A 16,143-nucleotide genomic window follows, 5' to 3' on the forward strand; every position below is an offset into this window, starting at 1 on the left:
GCATGTGAGAGGCAGTTTATCTGCTGAATGGTGAGAACCTTGCCTTCTACTCAACTGGTCCCAGGAGCCAGGCCTCTACCCTCCAGGTGTCAGCACACAGGAGACCAGGAAGTCCTTCCTTGGGGAATGTAATCAACACAAAGAAAAGGTGAGTGTGCATGCCACTTTCAGAAGAAGAAGAGGCCCAGTCAGAGGACAGTGCAGGGAAACCCACAGTCAATAACAACTCCCAAAGCACGTGTACCGAGCTTCCAAACAGTTTTTCACTGTCTTCTATATGAGCAAACGATGAGAAAGTTCTAGATATCTGAAGATAACCTCCAGCATGAAAGAGAGTTCCAAAAAAACAAAAAGGAAGCAGAAAGTTACGGGAAACAGAGACTAATCAAGAAGAAGAAAACACAAGAAAATAAACTATCGTTGATATAGTCGGAGAGGCAAACAAAGGAATTGCATTCATGGACTATGAATGGTATCCTTTTTTTCCTACCACATAGATACGCTTATTGTTTTATTTTTGCTTCTTATTTACAAACATTGCATACAATATATGTTGTCTTGCACCTTCCTTTTTTTAAGTTTTATTTTTAAATAAATTTATACCTACCTCACCTATTTATCTATCTCCCTAACCCCCTGCCTTTGGCAACTACCAATCTGTTGTCTGCATCTTTGAGCTTTTTCTTTTGTGTGTTTTTGTATTTGTGGGTTCTTTTTTAAGATTCCACTTGTAAGAGAGGTCATATGATATTTGTCTTTCTCTGACTTATTTTACCTAACACAATGCACTTGATTTCTACCTGTGTTTTCCCAAATGGCAAGATTTTATTCATTTTTTATAGCTGAGTAATATTCAACTGTGTACATATACCATAATTTCTTTATCCAGTTATCCATCAATGGACACTTAGGTTGTTTCAGTATCATTGCTACTGTAAATAATGTTGCAATGAACATAGGCACACATATTTCTTTTTGAGTTAGTGTTTTGATTTTCTTTTGATAAATACCCCAGTGTAGAATTGCTGCATCACATTGTAGTTCTGTTTTAATTTTTTTAGGAACTTCCATACTGTTTTCCATTGTGGCTATACCAATTTACATTCTTACCAACACAAGGGTTCCTTTTTTTCCAAATCCTTACCAACACTTATTATTTCTTGTCCTTTTGATAATAGTTACATTAACAGATATGAAGTGATAGCTCATTTGTATATCCTTGGTTCCTATGGTTAATGATGCTGAGCATCTTTTCATGTGCCTGTTGGCCATCTGTGTGTCTTCTTTGAGAAAAAGTCTATTCAGACCTTCTGCCCATTTTTAAATCAAATTATTTGGGTTTTTTGCTATGGAGCTGTATGAGGTCTATAGGTATCTTGGATATTAGTCCTTTATCAGAAATATGATTTGAAAATATTTTATCTCATATTGTAGGTTGTCTTTTCATTTTGTTGATGGTTTTCTTTGTTGTGCAGAAGCTTTTTAGTATGATGTAGCCCCATTTGTTTATTTTTGCTTTTGGTGTCAGATTCAAAAAACATCAGCAAGACCTATATCAAAGAGCTAACTATGTTTTCTTCTAGGAGTTTTATGGTTTCAGGTTATATATTCAAGTCTTTAACCCATTTTGAGTTAATTTTTGTGTATGCTGTAAGATTGTGGTAAAATTTCATTGTTTTGCATGTGGCTGGCCAGTTTTTCAAACACCATTCATTGAAGAATATGTCATTTTTCCATTGTATACTCTTGGCTCCGTTGCCATAAATTAATTGACTGTATCTATGGGGCTTTATTTTGGGGCTGTCTATTCTGTCCCATTGACCTATGTGTCTATTTTTATGCAAATAGCATACCATTTTAATTCTGGTAGATTTTTAATAAAGTTATAAATCAGGCAGCATGATGCCTCTAGCTTTGTTCTTCTTTTTCAAGATTACTTTGGCTATTCAGGGGTTTTAGTGGTTCCATACAAATTTTAGGATTGTTTACTCTATTTTTGTGAAAAATGCCATTGAAATTTTGTTATCAAATTTGCATCATATCTGTAGATTGCTTTGGGTAATTTGGGTACTATTGCTTTTGAGTAATATCAATTTTAATAGTATTGATTCTTCTAATCCACAAACAAAGATACTGGAGTATCTTTCCATATATTGGTATCTTCTTCAATTTCTTTAATTAATATCTTATGTTTTCAGTATACAGGTCTTTCACATCCTTGATTAAATTTATTTCTGGATTTTTGTTTTGGTCCAATTTATAAATGAGATAATTTCCTTTTTTTTCTCTTTCCAGCAGTTCATTTTAGTGTATAGAAATGCAACAGATTTTTGCATATGGATTTTGTATCCTGCAGCATTACTGAATTTTCTTATTAGTTCAAACAAATTTTTGATAAAGACTTTAGGGTTTTCTATATATAATACCATTTCATCTACAAATAGTGACAGTTTTACTTCTGCTTTTCCAATTTGGATGCCTTTTTTTTTTTTCTTGCCTAATTATTCTAGCTAGGACTTCTAATACTGTGTTCAATAGAAGTGGTGAGAGTGAGCATACTTGCTTTATTCCTGATCTTAGGAGAAAAACTGTAAGCTTTTCACCATTGAGTGTGATGTTAGCCGTGAACTTGTCATATATGGCCTTTTGTATGTTGAGGTATATTTCCTCTGTACTTTCTTTATCATAAATGGATGTTGAATTTTGTTAAACACTTTTCCTACATTTATTGCTATGATAATATTATTTTTCCTTCATTTTGTTAATGAGGTATATCATATTGACAATCTGTAGAAGTTGAATTATCCTTGAATCACTGGAATAAATTTCACTTCATAATGGTGTATGATCCTTTCAATGTATTCTTGAATTTGGCTTGCTACAATTTTGTTGAGGATTTTTGCATCTATGTTCATCAGGGATAGTGATGTGTAATTATCTTTTTTTAATTATCCTTTTTTGTAGTGTCCTTGAATGGTCTTGGTATTAGAGTAATGCTGGCCTCATAAAATGAGTTTGGAAGAGTCCATCCTCTTCCTTTTTTTTGGAAGTTTGAGAAAGATTGGTATTAATTATTCTTTGAATATTTTATAGAATTCACCAATAAAGCCATCTAATCCTGGATTCTCTTTGTTGAGAGATTTTGGATTACTTATTCAATTTCCTTACTAGTAATCTTATCTGTTCACATTTTCTATTTCATCATGATTCAGTATTGGTACAATGTATATCTCTAAGAATTTATTCTTGAATGGCATTCTTTAAAAGAGGAACAAGGAGGCAAAAAATAAAGTATGAACATAAATAAAATATAAAATAAGTGTGTAAAATATAATTAAAAGATATAAAACATATCATAAATGGTAAATTTAGGAAAAATGGAAAGAAACAAGAGAATAATAAGGAAATTTCAGAAAAAGTATAGAGAAAACTGAGGAGACTATATCAAAAATTGAAGAAATTTTCCATAGTGGAAGAATATAATCCCACTGGGTGCCAGCCAAGAGATGAAACACACATTGAGAAGGGTATTGATAGTTCAGAATATATTAGAAAAAAGAATATCCTAAAAGTTTTCAGAAAACAAGAAAAACTGACTCATTAAAAAGATAAAAAGTATGAATGGCTGAAGACTTCTCTACAGCAACACTGGAAACTCAGTCAGGGAAAAAAAATGCCCCCAACATTCTGCATAACATTTATTTTCAATCTTGAAATCAATATTCAGTCAAACTATCAATGAAGTGAGAAGATAGACGAAAGTTGAGGTAGATCTTTGTGGATCTAGAGAGAAAAATGATTAGAGATTAGGAAGGCCCTGGAAAAGGTGCTCTAAGACAGTGACGTTGGCAGAATATTTGATGTAGATTAAGTATCTTATCATTTGATTGATCTTCTCAAAGAAGATTTAAACAACCATGGAATAGTTTGGAGCCATTTAGTGGTTACTTAGAAAATTAAGCAAAACTTGGGAAACTAAATAAGCAAAGAAGGGTAGAGAAGGAGTACAAACAGGAAAAGTAAGATAGACCATATTGCTCAGATGTTCATGGATCTCTACTCTAGACAACATTCTGAACATTGAACTCTGCTTGAAGTAAAACTATCATGTCACCATAAGTGGGAAGATGATAGGGATATTTAAAGTCTGAGTGTGTTCAGTGGTCAAGTCTATGAAAAAAAAGCTAAATTCTCATCACCTAACATAGTAGAAATTTAATTATAATGCCTACAACTGAGAAATCAATACATGATGTTATATTGATCTTATGCAAATAAATATCCAAAAAGAACTAGAAGATTTTAAACTGTCTTTGGCAAGCAGAAAATGTTTAGCCAGAACTAATATTTTGTACAATTAACCTTGCATTGTTATTTAAATATAAATAGAAACCCTAACATTTTCATGCCACTCTCACCCCAGTGAATTATTTTGTACATAACTGGAGGCCACTGTTTGGCTCATGCTGGTTCTTGTATGCATTTTTAGTAACCAATATTGGAAATGTTCAATATGCCCCTGGAATCTGCAGTCATAGCCACCAGGTGGCAATAGTGAGTTATATCTGGACCTGCAAGATTCCTGTTCTGAAATGTCCCTTGAGCACCACCTATGTGATGATGTCATGGGATTCTGCATTTGATCATGTCCTAGACAAAATTCATCATTCAATTGGAAGAATTTATAGAAGGCATATCCACACGATCTTAGATGTCCTGTATCTGTGTGAAATAACAAGCATAGAATTGGGATTAAATAAAAACAATAGGTTATAATTGCTATGTTAAAAACAATATGAAATGTAATTAAGTGTGAAGTCTTAGATGTAGGCTTAAAAACACATACATAAAAAATGTTCTGGAATGTAAATGGTACAAAGGAAATCACTGACTGGAAACTCAGATACATGGATTCTGGTTTCAGCTCTGCAGTGACCACCTAGGTCATATTTGAAATTCATTTTGGTCTTCTGAACAATGAGGTCTTTGTACCACATTAATTTCTAAATACTTGCCTGCACTAAAAGTCCACAATTCTTTTATATATTGGAAAAACTTTTTTATAACTATGGAAGATACAGAAAGTGTCAAGAAAACAATAGATACCCCAATCCCATTGTTAATATTGTTAATATTTTGACATATTTCATTTTAGTCTATTCCTGGGCACTATATGTGTATGGATATATTTTTATTATTACAAAAATTACCTCATTCTGTGTATTTAATTTCACATAAGTCCCCCATCATGAAACATTATAAAACAAGCACTTTCCCATTCAGTGTGTCCATTGGCAATGTCCTTCAGTCACCACAGCATGAGAGGTTCCCTCTGGCCTTGTCATCCCCAGCTGTCTCCAGCTTCACCCCCTAGATGCTTTGCTTCTCCTCCCTTCTTTGCATAGGAGAAAGTACAGCACACACACCCACACCAGATTCCTCCTCCACCTATGGAGAAATGTCATGCTTACTTTGTTGTCCTTATATCTGCAAACACATGCTCTTAGCTTTCTATTCCAAATCCTTTTGGGCCAGGGTCAAACCCCTTGATCTCAGGTTGAAACCACTGTCGTAGGCAAAAGACTAATCTGCTGAGGATCCTCCCTTCCCTTATTTTGGTAGTTTCTGTACTAATATTTGGCTCAATTAATGGCTCATCTTAGCCTTTCTTAATAGCTCTGTGTCTGAGCCTTATCCTCCACTACTGTCACTCTGCTCTTCAAACTTTACCCCTTACCTCAGCATCATCTTCAATCAGCACAGCAATCACATGCCCTAAGCAAACAAAACAAAAGAGTAGAGATGACTGTGAGGGGTTCATGTTGACCAGCTAGATAACACAAGCGTTGCACCCCATCCCACCTCCCAACACCTGCATTTAACCCTTAATATGTATTATATTAGCATTACAATTTACTGCAGAATTTAAATTTACCTTAAATTTTTAATGCATTTCTAAATTTGTGATATTTGCATAAATATTACCTAATGTATTTTTTTTTAAGTCTATACATAGGAAAAAGTATGGGAAATCCATAAAGGATGAAACATGGCAAACCTATTTTGATTTTTAAATTTTGTATCTACCCATGCATTTTAATCATTATGTTTTATACACACAGATATACATCTATATATGCATATATTTGCAGTTAAAGTTTTAATGTGGCAGTGAGAACTTTATATACATTATGTCTTTAAGTTTCCATTCTTATTAATAGGCCATTAATTATCCCATCCCAATATTAATATTCCATTCTAACTAATATCCAAATTATATATCACTTTCTGATTTTTTTTTCTATTTTAAAATAGTTAATATTTAAGCCCTAAATTTCAGTTGTCACTTTATACTCCTACAAGAAATTTTAAGCTTATTTTTCTATTTTATTTACATACCATTTGTTTTTCAAGTTTTCAATGGAAACTATTATCATGGAAAATGTGAAACATTACCATGTAGGAAATATTAGACAAAAGGAGACTTTATAAATTAATTTATTTTTGATGAAGAGTAGAGAGCCAAGGGGGTTAACTTTTAAGTTAATTAGAAAGTAAAAGGCAAATTACAATTCAATGCACCTGACCCTACCATACTAAGTCATTCCCACATCCATGATGACTTTCGGTGAATAGAAAATATTTCTTTTCCGTGATTTCTCTACAAGACCTCTCAGTGCATATTGTGGAGGGCACATATTGCATGGAGCACTGGGTGTGGTACATAAGCAATGAACTTTGGAACACTGAAAAAAAAAAAGACCTCAGGGCACATATCACAAGTAGCATCCTATCTCTATGAAACAGGGTGATTCTATTTGTACAATTCTTCTATTTGTACAATTTTAAAATATATCTATTTTTTTAAGGCTACAATGTGTAGAACAGGTCTGACATAGGGAAGAACTGATACACAGAGACCCATAACGAGGCTATTACTATAACCCAAATCAGAGATGATGTTGATTTATTCCAAAGTGGTAGCAGTAGAGATAAACACGAAAGATTCCAGACATACTTAAGTAGATAAAATTGACATAATTTGGTGGGAAGGAAGAAACTGTTTTCAAGGAAGACAAGCAGTAGAGTATAGTGGCTGAGGGTTTGAATTCTAAAGTAAGGCTACATGATTTCAAAATCCAAGTCTGCCATTTCCAGACTCTGTTACCTTGAGCAAGTCACTTAACTTTACTCTGTCTCATGTCTTCATGTGTAAAATGGGATACAGTGCCAACGTGAATTAAATTATTTATTTAATTTTAATTTAGAACAGTGTTTATTATCTATCGAGCACACTATGAGTGTTTGTAATTATAATGATAATGCTATTAGCTTATGTAGATTATCCTGAAGAAGAACTACATTTGAGGGAGGAAATAGTGGGTTTGGTCTTGAACATTTTGGGATTGGAGTTTTATTTAACACATTCAAATTATATTAAACAGTTAAGTGGATATATATATGTCTAAAAGGAGAAATCTGTGCTGAAGACCAGAGTTGGTGGTGGTGTGTATGTATATTAATTAAATCAGTGAAAATATATGAGATTTCCTAAGGATAAATGTTACAGTGAAAAGAGACAGGTGCCCATGACAAAGCTTCAAGAAATTCCAGTTTTAAGGTAAGATAAAGGAAAACGAATTGGCAAGGGAGATAGAGAAACAAGCGGAGGAGTTAGAGAAAAACTTACATATCACAGAAGAGTGAGATATCACAGAAGCCCCAAGAAGAGTTTTCCAGCAGGAACAAGTGGTTAACTCTTTTGGGTACTGTAAAGAGGTCTACAAAACTGAGACTAGAAAGTATCTGTTGGGTTTACTAATACACAGATTATTGATAATCATAGCAAATGCAGTTGGGGTGGAGTGAAGGGACGGAAGTCAGGTTGGAGTGATTAAAGGACGGAGTCAGTGAGTGTAGACAACTCTTTTGAGTCGTTTGGCTGTGAAAATGGTGGTGAGGTTGGGCAGTAGTTTAATTGAGAAGAAAGACTTGTAAAGACTTGAAAATGATTAAATATTGGTGGCTTGGAAACCAAATATCAAGCAAAGGACCACGTGATGTGAAACGTTTTTCTTGTTGAACAGAACTCAGGTGGGGAAACCAAGTATCGAACAGAGAGAGACCACATGATGTGTAAACTTATGTGCTTGTGTATTGCTTACTCTTCTACCATTGGAGGATTGACAACCATCACCGGCACTTCTACCAACTTGATCTTCGCTGAGCATTTCAATATGTAAGTAAAGTTACTGGATTGTTGATTTAATAAATAGCATGTAACTTACAAGGATTATTCTTAACTGATTCAGAGAATTCAGGAATGGAAATTGCTATACTGAGCTAATTCTCCTTTGTTTTTCATCAGGACATCTATAGTTCTAGAGACCTTCCCTTCTAGTAAGAGTTAAATATGGAGGAAATAGTGAATTAACAGGTGCCTAAAGGTTCCCTAAGGCAGCTCAGAAGAGATGACTCCTGGCTGACCATTCTAATCAAATGGGGGAAACATTTCTCATTACAAATAATACCACAAATGACGGTTAACTAAAGTGAATAGGGATTATTTGCATAGGAAAATCTATGTAGGGTTTGGGAACTAGCATTTGAACTTAAAATATGAGTGTTGCACAAAGTTGCTAATTACAGAAATCTTACCTAGAATTCAGAAAGATTTGAAGGATTGGGCAATTGCAAGAAATGGCAGTAATAAAGTATTCTAAGGACAGATAAATGACTCTAAATATAAGTTTGTAACTGTGATCTTAATCCATTGGAGAACATGGGGAATCTGTGGGTAGAGTCAGATAACTTGGGTTAAAAATTCCACAGTTTTCAGACACTTACTTTGTGAATTCAAATAATAAAAAGTGCATTATTCTCCCAAGATTTTAAATTTTTCATATCTAAAATAATCACAGTTCAGATTATTATTGTGAGAATTAAATGAAGTAAACTATTTAAGAGAACTCTTGTAAGAACTATTGAAAATATAGTTTGAAAGTCCATGCTTTTACGTGAGGGCTCAAACTGATGGTGCACCTGAGATGTATTTTCAAGTATTAATAAGACAGATCATTGTCAGAGTTCCAGCAAGGTGGGCAGCATTAAGGACTCTCTGGAATAGGATTTACATCTTTTCATAGAAAAATTAGGGCTCAGAATCAGGAAAACTACATTCTTCAGAGCGGAAAAACAGATTTTATGAACTTCCTTAAAATTATTTGCAAAATGTTATGCATGCATAGCTTTTCCAAGAAATGTCTCACTTAAAAAATGTCACAGTCCATTCTGAAAAGAACAAGAACTGTGTGCAAAGAACAGTGGTAGAGGGGTTTAGGACAATCTAACACAGACCGCCGTGTTTATTGATTTTTTCTGTGATTATGCATCTATCCTGAATATTCCAACAGACAATTTAGAAAGGAACCTTAAAAAGGCATCTGGTTTATAAGTGGGAGACTTCTGAAATTCATTGTGTCAGAGAGGATATCTCCAATGTATCTTTTAATTAAAGACAGGAAATGTATCTGACCTCTTTCTAAAAGCTAGACTTCTATCCTTTTTCATGAATTGCCCAAGAAAAAAAATTCCACATTTCGGTCTTCTTGGTAAATCTTATTCGAAAATTTATACCAAAATTTTATTGTGTTATTTTTAGCTTTAGACAACTTCTGGTTTCCACCATTCCCATGAGATTGATGTTGTTAAAGTAATCCATATTGAGTTTGCCCTCAGTCTGAAGTCTTGTACAATGTACCAACCAAATTTTCTTTCTTCTATTTAACTGTTCCCTCTTTAGATGCAGTTATCCATTTGCAATGACAGATTGGAAGCACTATAGCACTTTAAGAGAAGTGTTTTAATAACTGTTTTCCCTAATTATCCTTTCTTCTAATTCTCCTAATCATGGGAACTTGGCCAAATATTCTTTAAATTTAGAAAATGCTTAACATGTACTTTGAAATTTGGTGAAGTTTTTTCTTCAAAAGTTTGCTTTAATATTAGGAATTATACACAAACAGAAAGAAACTCAAAGTATTCCTTCTTGATAGAAAATACTAGAATAGAGTAGGAAAACAACCTTATGTGAAAAAATATAATTGATGTTATTAAACCAGCCAGATCTTTAACTCACTTTTTCTTAAATATTGGCCCTAAAATACAACAACATTTCAAAGCAACAATGGAATGAGATACATTCAGTTTTATTGGGGAAAGCGCCAAAAACTTAAAACTGTAGGGGAAAAAAAAGACTTATATTTTTGTCCAGATGTTTGGAGCTGGAGAGAAATTGCTCTTTCTTTTCAAATATTCTACAATAATGCCACTTTTTCCTCTTGACATGCTTGCTGTCTATTCTAAAGCAATATCAACAGCCATTTTATATAATTTCATTTTGGATCTTGCCCAGCTCCATATGTTCAGGAATCCTAACGATCAATGATATCCCACCATTGGCATCTAGAGAAAGATGCTATCTTACAAACAAACAATGGGAGGAAGAGAATGGATAACACATTTTAAAGCCTTTGTTTAGCCATCTATCCACCTATCTATCACTTATAGATATAAAATATATTTATATGTAAATATATATTGTCTTTTGTTCTCTTTTTTGCACAAAGAATGTAAGAACAATGAATTATGAGAAAGCTAAATTTTATTCAGTGCAAAGAAAAACAAACATTTATCCATACATTTAGTCAGTCAACAAACATTTGTTTAAGACTGATGATGTACACGGTACTGTTTTGAATTTTTTTTGGAGAATGCAAAAAATAAAACTTGCCAGGAAGCTTTGAGATTCTGTCGGGTTTTCTAGATAAAATATACATATGTGAAAACCATTAAAATTTTTAAAATATAATAACATTTGGTTTTTGACATGTAGGAGAGAAGTAAGGTGATATGTATTGAACTCTTGCCAGAAATTTTACATGTATTTTAGTCCACACATATTCTATATACCCTTGCTGTAAAGGCGGCATATTAAGGTGACTAAAGCATAGGCTCTGGGCTTAAAATGCCTGTGTTGAAATCCCAGCTCTTCCATTTACAAACTAGATGATCTTAGATTACTTTGAGCTTTAAGATTACTTAAGTAATCTAAGATCTTAGATTACTTTAAGCTCTCTTAAAGCTTATTAACCTTGCAAGAAAAATGGAAAAATAATCTCTTAGAGAGTTGTTTAAAGTTTTACCAAAAAATAATAGTCCTTTAAAAAATATCTAGTGCAGAGTGTATGCTCAGTAAATGTTGATTATTACCATTAGAGTTGAGAAAGTTGATATTCAACCTAACAGACTGAGATCCAAACCATGGTCATTCAAACCTCAAGTCTGTCTCCCTAAAAAATCACCTCCCTAGAAACATTATTGAGCATGCACCCTAAAAGAAGACCATAGCTGTGTGCAGTACCCCTCGATCACTGGAGAAAACTTGTCTGTACAATATGGCCCAATTTAAAAGAGGTAAACACAATATTTATGGAGAAAATGAAGGCAGATAATTCATAAAATCAAAGCACAAAAAGTTTGTAATTTTTTTTTTTTTGGAAACAGTAAAATAGTCTGTGGATTTTCTTTTCTTTCCTTTTTTTTCTTACTGTTTAGAATAGTAATGTGCAGATTGATTGGCACCCTAAAAGTCTGGGGACAGGAGACCAATTAGGAGTCTGTTACCAAAGTGCTGACAAATGATAAGGGGAGAACTAAACTAGTTACGAAGTGATAGGATTAGACTCAAGACACTGTACAAGCAGGAAATGGTGAGCAATTAGGTGTGAGGATTTAAGGGCAATGAGGGGTTAGGGCAAGTCTGGGAATTTTTGCCAATATGGCTCAATAACTAGTGATGCCATGAACTTCTAGGTTCATTGGAGAAATTAACAAATTTGATTTTAGGTATATTAGAATGGCCTGCTAAGAGCCTATCCACAAGATTTCCAGTAGGCATTTGCAAATGCATTGTTGAAGTTAGTGAAAAATTTGAGGGCTATGTATATATATAAACACAGAAATTAGCATCTTGAATGCAGAAATGGTCACATGGGGAGAAAAAAGTTAGAAGAATCAAGACAAGGATGGACCCTTGGGAAATACTGACAAGAAAGGAGATGAGAAAAGTTTATCAAAGTAGGTGGAGAACCAGGAGCATGGGTATTTTGAAAGCTAAGAAAGACCATTTTCAAAATGGAGGATGAATCAGGAGCAAGTGTGGCAGAGGGTCAAGTAGGATGATGGCTAAGAAAAGGCTTGGTTCTTATCAGTGTCCTCCAACAAAACAGTGGGAGGTGGGGCAGAATTTAGATTGGAAAGAGTTAAGATGTAAGTATTAGCAGGGAGGGGAAAGCAGCTAATTTAAATGATTTTTCAAGTTTGACAAAGTAAAGAAGAAAAGAAGAAATATGTTATGACCAGAGACAGAGTTCTCCTGGAACAAGGAAGATGCCAGGTTTGTTTTACACTCAGGAAGGAAACTGTAAGAGAGATGTGACATTTTGAAAAAGAAAGAAAGAGAAAGAGAGAAGAATACTGATTGGCTGGGTGTCAGGTAGAAGAAGAATGAAGTTAGAAACAAGAGTAGAAATATAAGCTTCTGCCCGTGGATGCCGCCAAGTAAGCATCGTTAAAGTCTCCCCTCCCACCGCCATCATGTCTAAGTCAGAGTCTCCCAAAGAGCCTGAACAGCTGCGGAAGTTCTTCATCGGAGGTCTGAGCTTTGAAACAACCGATGAGAGTCTGAGGAGCAATTATGAGCAATGGGGAACACTTATGGACTGAGTGATAATGAAAGACCCAAACACCAAGCGCTCCAGAGGCTTTGGGTTTGTCACATATGCCACTGTGGAGGAGGTGGATGCAGCCATGAATGCAAGGCCACACAAGGTGGATGGAAGAGTTGTGGAACCAAAGAGGGCTGTCTCAAGAGAAGATTCTCAAAGACCTGGTGCCCACTTAACTGTGAAAAAGATTTTTGTTGGTGGCATTAAAGAAGACACTGAAGAACATCATCTAAGAGATTATTTCAAACAGTATGGGAAAATCGAAGTGATTGAGATCATGACTGACCGAGGCAGTGGCAAAAAGAGGGGTTTTGCTTTTGTAACATTTGATGACCATGATTCTGTAGACAAGATTGTCATTCAAAAATACCATACTGTGAATAGCCACAACTGTGAAGTAAGGAAAGCGCTCTCTAAGCAAGAGATGGCTAGTGCTTCATCCAGAAGCATCCTCTTTGACCAAAGAGGTCGAAGTGGTTCTGGAAACTTTGGTGGTGGTCGTGGAGGTGGTTTTGGTGGGAATGACAACTTTGGTCGCAGAGGAAACTTCAGTGATCGAGGTGGCTTTGGTGGCAGTCGAGGTGGTGGTGGATATGGTGGCAGTGGGGATGGCTATAACGGATTTGGTAATGATGGAAGCAACTTTGGAGGTGGCGGAAGCTATAATGATTTTGGCAATTACAACAACCAATCCTCAAATTTTGGACCCATGAAAGGAGGCAATTTTGGAGGCAGAAGCTCTGGCCCTTATGGTGGTGGAGGCCAATACTTCGCCAAACCACGAAACCAAGGTGGCTATGGTGGTTCCAGCAGCAGCAGCAGCTACAGCAGTGGCAGAAGGTTTTAATTACTGCCAGGAAACAAAGCTTAGCAGGAGAGGAGAGCCAGAGAAGTGACAGGGAAACTACAGGTTACAACAGATTTGTGAACTCAGCCAAGCACAGTGGTGGCATGGCCTAGCTGCTACAAAGAGGACATGTTTTAGACAATACTCATGTGTATGGGCAAAAAAACTTGAGGACTGTATTTGTGACTAATTGTATAACAGGTTATTTTAGTTTCTGTTCTGTGGAAAGTGTAAAGCATTCCAACAAAGGGTTTTAATGTAGATTTTTTTTTTTGCACCCATGCTGTTGATTGCTAAATGTAATAGTCTGATCATGACGCTGAATAAATGTCTTTTTAAAAAAAAAGAAAAGTAGAAATGTAAGTGTTAGAAAAGAAGGACATTTCATCATGAGTAATAATGAGCAAGTAGAGAAAAAGTGAAGACAGAGAAATTTCAGATCATGTATACAATTCCCTCATTTCACAGATGAGGAAACTGAGGCTCAGAGACTTTAAAGATATATTTATTTAGTTTGGGGGGGGAGAGCACAAGTGGGAAGGGCAGAGGGAGAGGGAATCTGAAGCAGATTCTGCACTGAACATGGAGCCTGACTTGGGGCTTGATCTCATGAGCCTGAGATCATGACCTGAGCCCAAACCAAGAGTCAGACACTTAACCTACTATACCACCTAGGTGCCCCAAGGCTCAGATACTTTAAATGTTGAACACTAGTCAATGGAGGAACTGCCAGGTAACGTGAGATGGCCTGAGTCCCAGTGCTCTTTCCACCCCACAGCCTCTCTGTCTCACAGACCATATATGAGGGTGCCAACTTGGCAAAGTTCTAAAAAAAGTAAGTTTGCTGCCAGTGACAAGAAGGACTACTTCAGTATTCACATTCATGGGTTGTATTTTCTTTCTATAAAATGTAAGCATGCAAACATGACAAATGTCTTTTGAAATAGTTGCAAAGCTAAGTGTGTGGCTAGTTAGACTGAACCATCCCCTTGTTGTCATGAGCTGATATATAGTTTGGAAGGTGATTTTTTTGAATAATATAAGATGGAGCTAATTATCTGACTCAACTATAAAGTACAAAATTTCCCACATTCTTAATCTTTGAATTTAGCACCAGGAGTACCTAAATTCTGATTCATCTATGATTAATTGATCATTAGCCTTAACTAATCCTTAGAATAGAACATTCCGGAAATATTTTTTTTTTGTTCTACCCACCTCCTGTTAAAACCTTACAGGTTTGTTAGATTTTTATTGCCTCCTCTATTAGGTAAATCCTGCTGGGTCAGTGCTCTCTACCTCACCCTTACTCCATTCTGCTCCACTGATAATACTTCCAATCATCGCCCAATCTCCTCCCTTCCTGACAATATTGTTAATAAATACCACCTTGCAGTTAACCCATTTCTTCCTACTCTGGTTCTTGAAAGAACTGCCAATGCTGTCCACTTCTTTCTCCACTTGGGTGGATGCTGTTTCATCAGAGACTCTGTTCAGTTAGTCCTATACCACCATTCCCATCTCTTATCATAAAGTACATTCACATTTCTAGAAACCTGTCTCATCCACACTCATGCAGGCCGTCACCCATGATGATTTGCAATCTTGTAGAGTCTGCATGAATCACTAATTCTTTAACACACCAGGAGCATAGGTAGATGATCAGTAAACATTGGCTGAGATGAACTGTACCAAGACATAAATGAAGTGCTTATTGTTCTTGGGAACCGGAACCATCTAAATAACGAAATAATCTTTTGACATTAAGATTATGCTAGTAAGGGAAATATTATTAGAGACAATGACTGTTTTCATAGCAGAGTAGTTTTGGTGCCTCAGTATTATTTAACAGCTAGATAGCTATTCTAGTGAAGCCCCAAAATCAAATCTACCAGATTAAAGTGGAAGATTATCACAAGTAATTTCATAGCCTGCTAATTGTCGAAGTATATTATTCAGCTTGTGGGTGTCAGCTGTGAAATATGTGGGTATACAAAGAGCATGGAAGGTAGTTTTATTATCAATAATGAGCACAGTCACTCTTCCTAATTATGTTAAATTATAACTACTCTGGGTTCACAAACTAAGAAATGGTAAAATAAATGTGCTCATAGATGCCCTATGTTCAAAGCCCACCTTCCTAATGTTTCTTCTTTGCTAATTATGCAGGGAGAAGGTAAGCCAGTTACCTAGCAATAGCTACCTTCAAAAGTTACCATGATTTTCCTCTGGAGAGATGAGCAATTATTATTTCTCAGAAATAATTTCTCTGGCAAATACTATAGAAGAAATTTGAGTATTGCAGAGTTTGGACTCAGACCTTGGCTCAGATTTCAGTCTTTCCAATTATTAGCTTAACTTCTGTGAACATCAGTTCCTTCATCTGCAAAATGGGGCAATACTAGAACTATTATTGTGAGGATTAAATGGGATTATGCACACATGGCTCTTAGAGAGAGGACCTGGCACCTAGGAAATTGTCAGTAACGCTAGCTGCTGTTGCTGCTG

General features: G+C 35.4%; 1 protein-coding gene across 1 annotated transcript in view; it reads left to right on the forward strand.

Moving 5' to 3' along the window:
• Positions 1-16,143, forward strand: part of SLC13A1 (solute carrier family 13 member 1) — a 119,768-nt gene that overhangs the window by 51,115 nt on the left and 52,510 nt on the right. The window contains exon 7 of the mRNA XM_032870273.1: positions 8,088-8,239. Coding sequence (XP_032726164.1) covers positions 8,088-8,239 — 152 coding nt within the window. The remainder of the gene's footprint in view (positions 1-8,087; positions 8,240-16,143) is intronic.

Source organism: Lontra canadensis, unplaced genomic scaffold (assembly GCF_010015895.1).
Source record: "Lontra canadensis isolate GAN:19392208 unplaced genomic scaffold, GSC_riverotter_1.0 scaffold2, whole genome shotgun sequence".
Classification (NCBI taxonomy): domain Eukaryota; kingdom Metazoa; phylum Chordata; class Mammalia; order Carnivora; family Mustelidae; genus Lontra; species Lontra canadensis.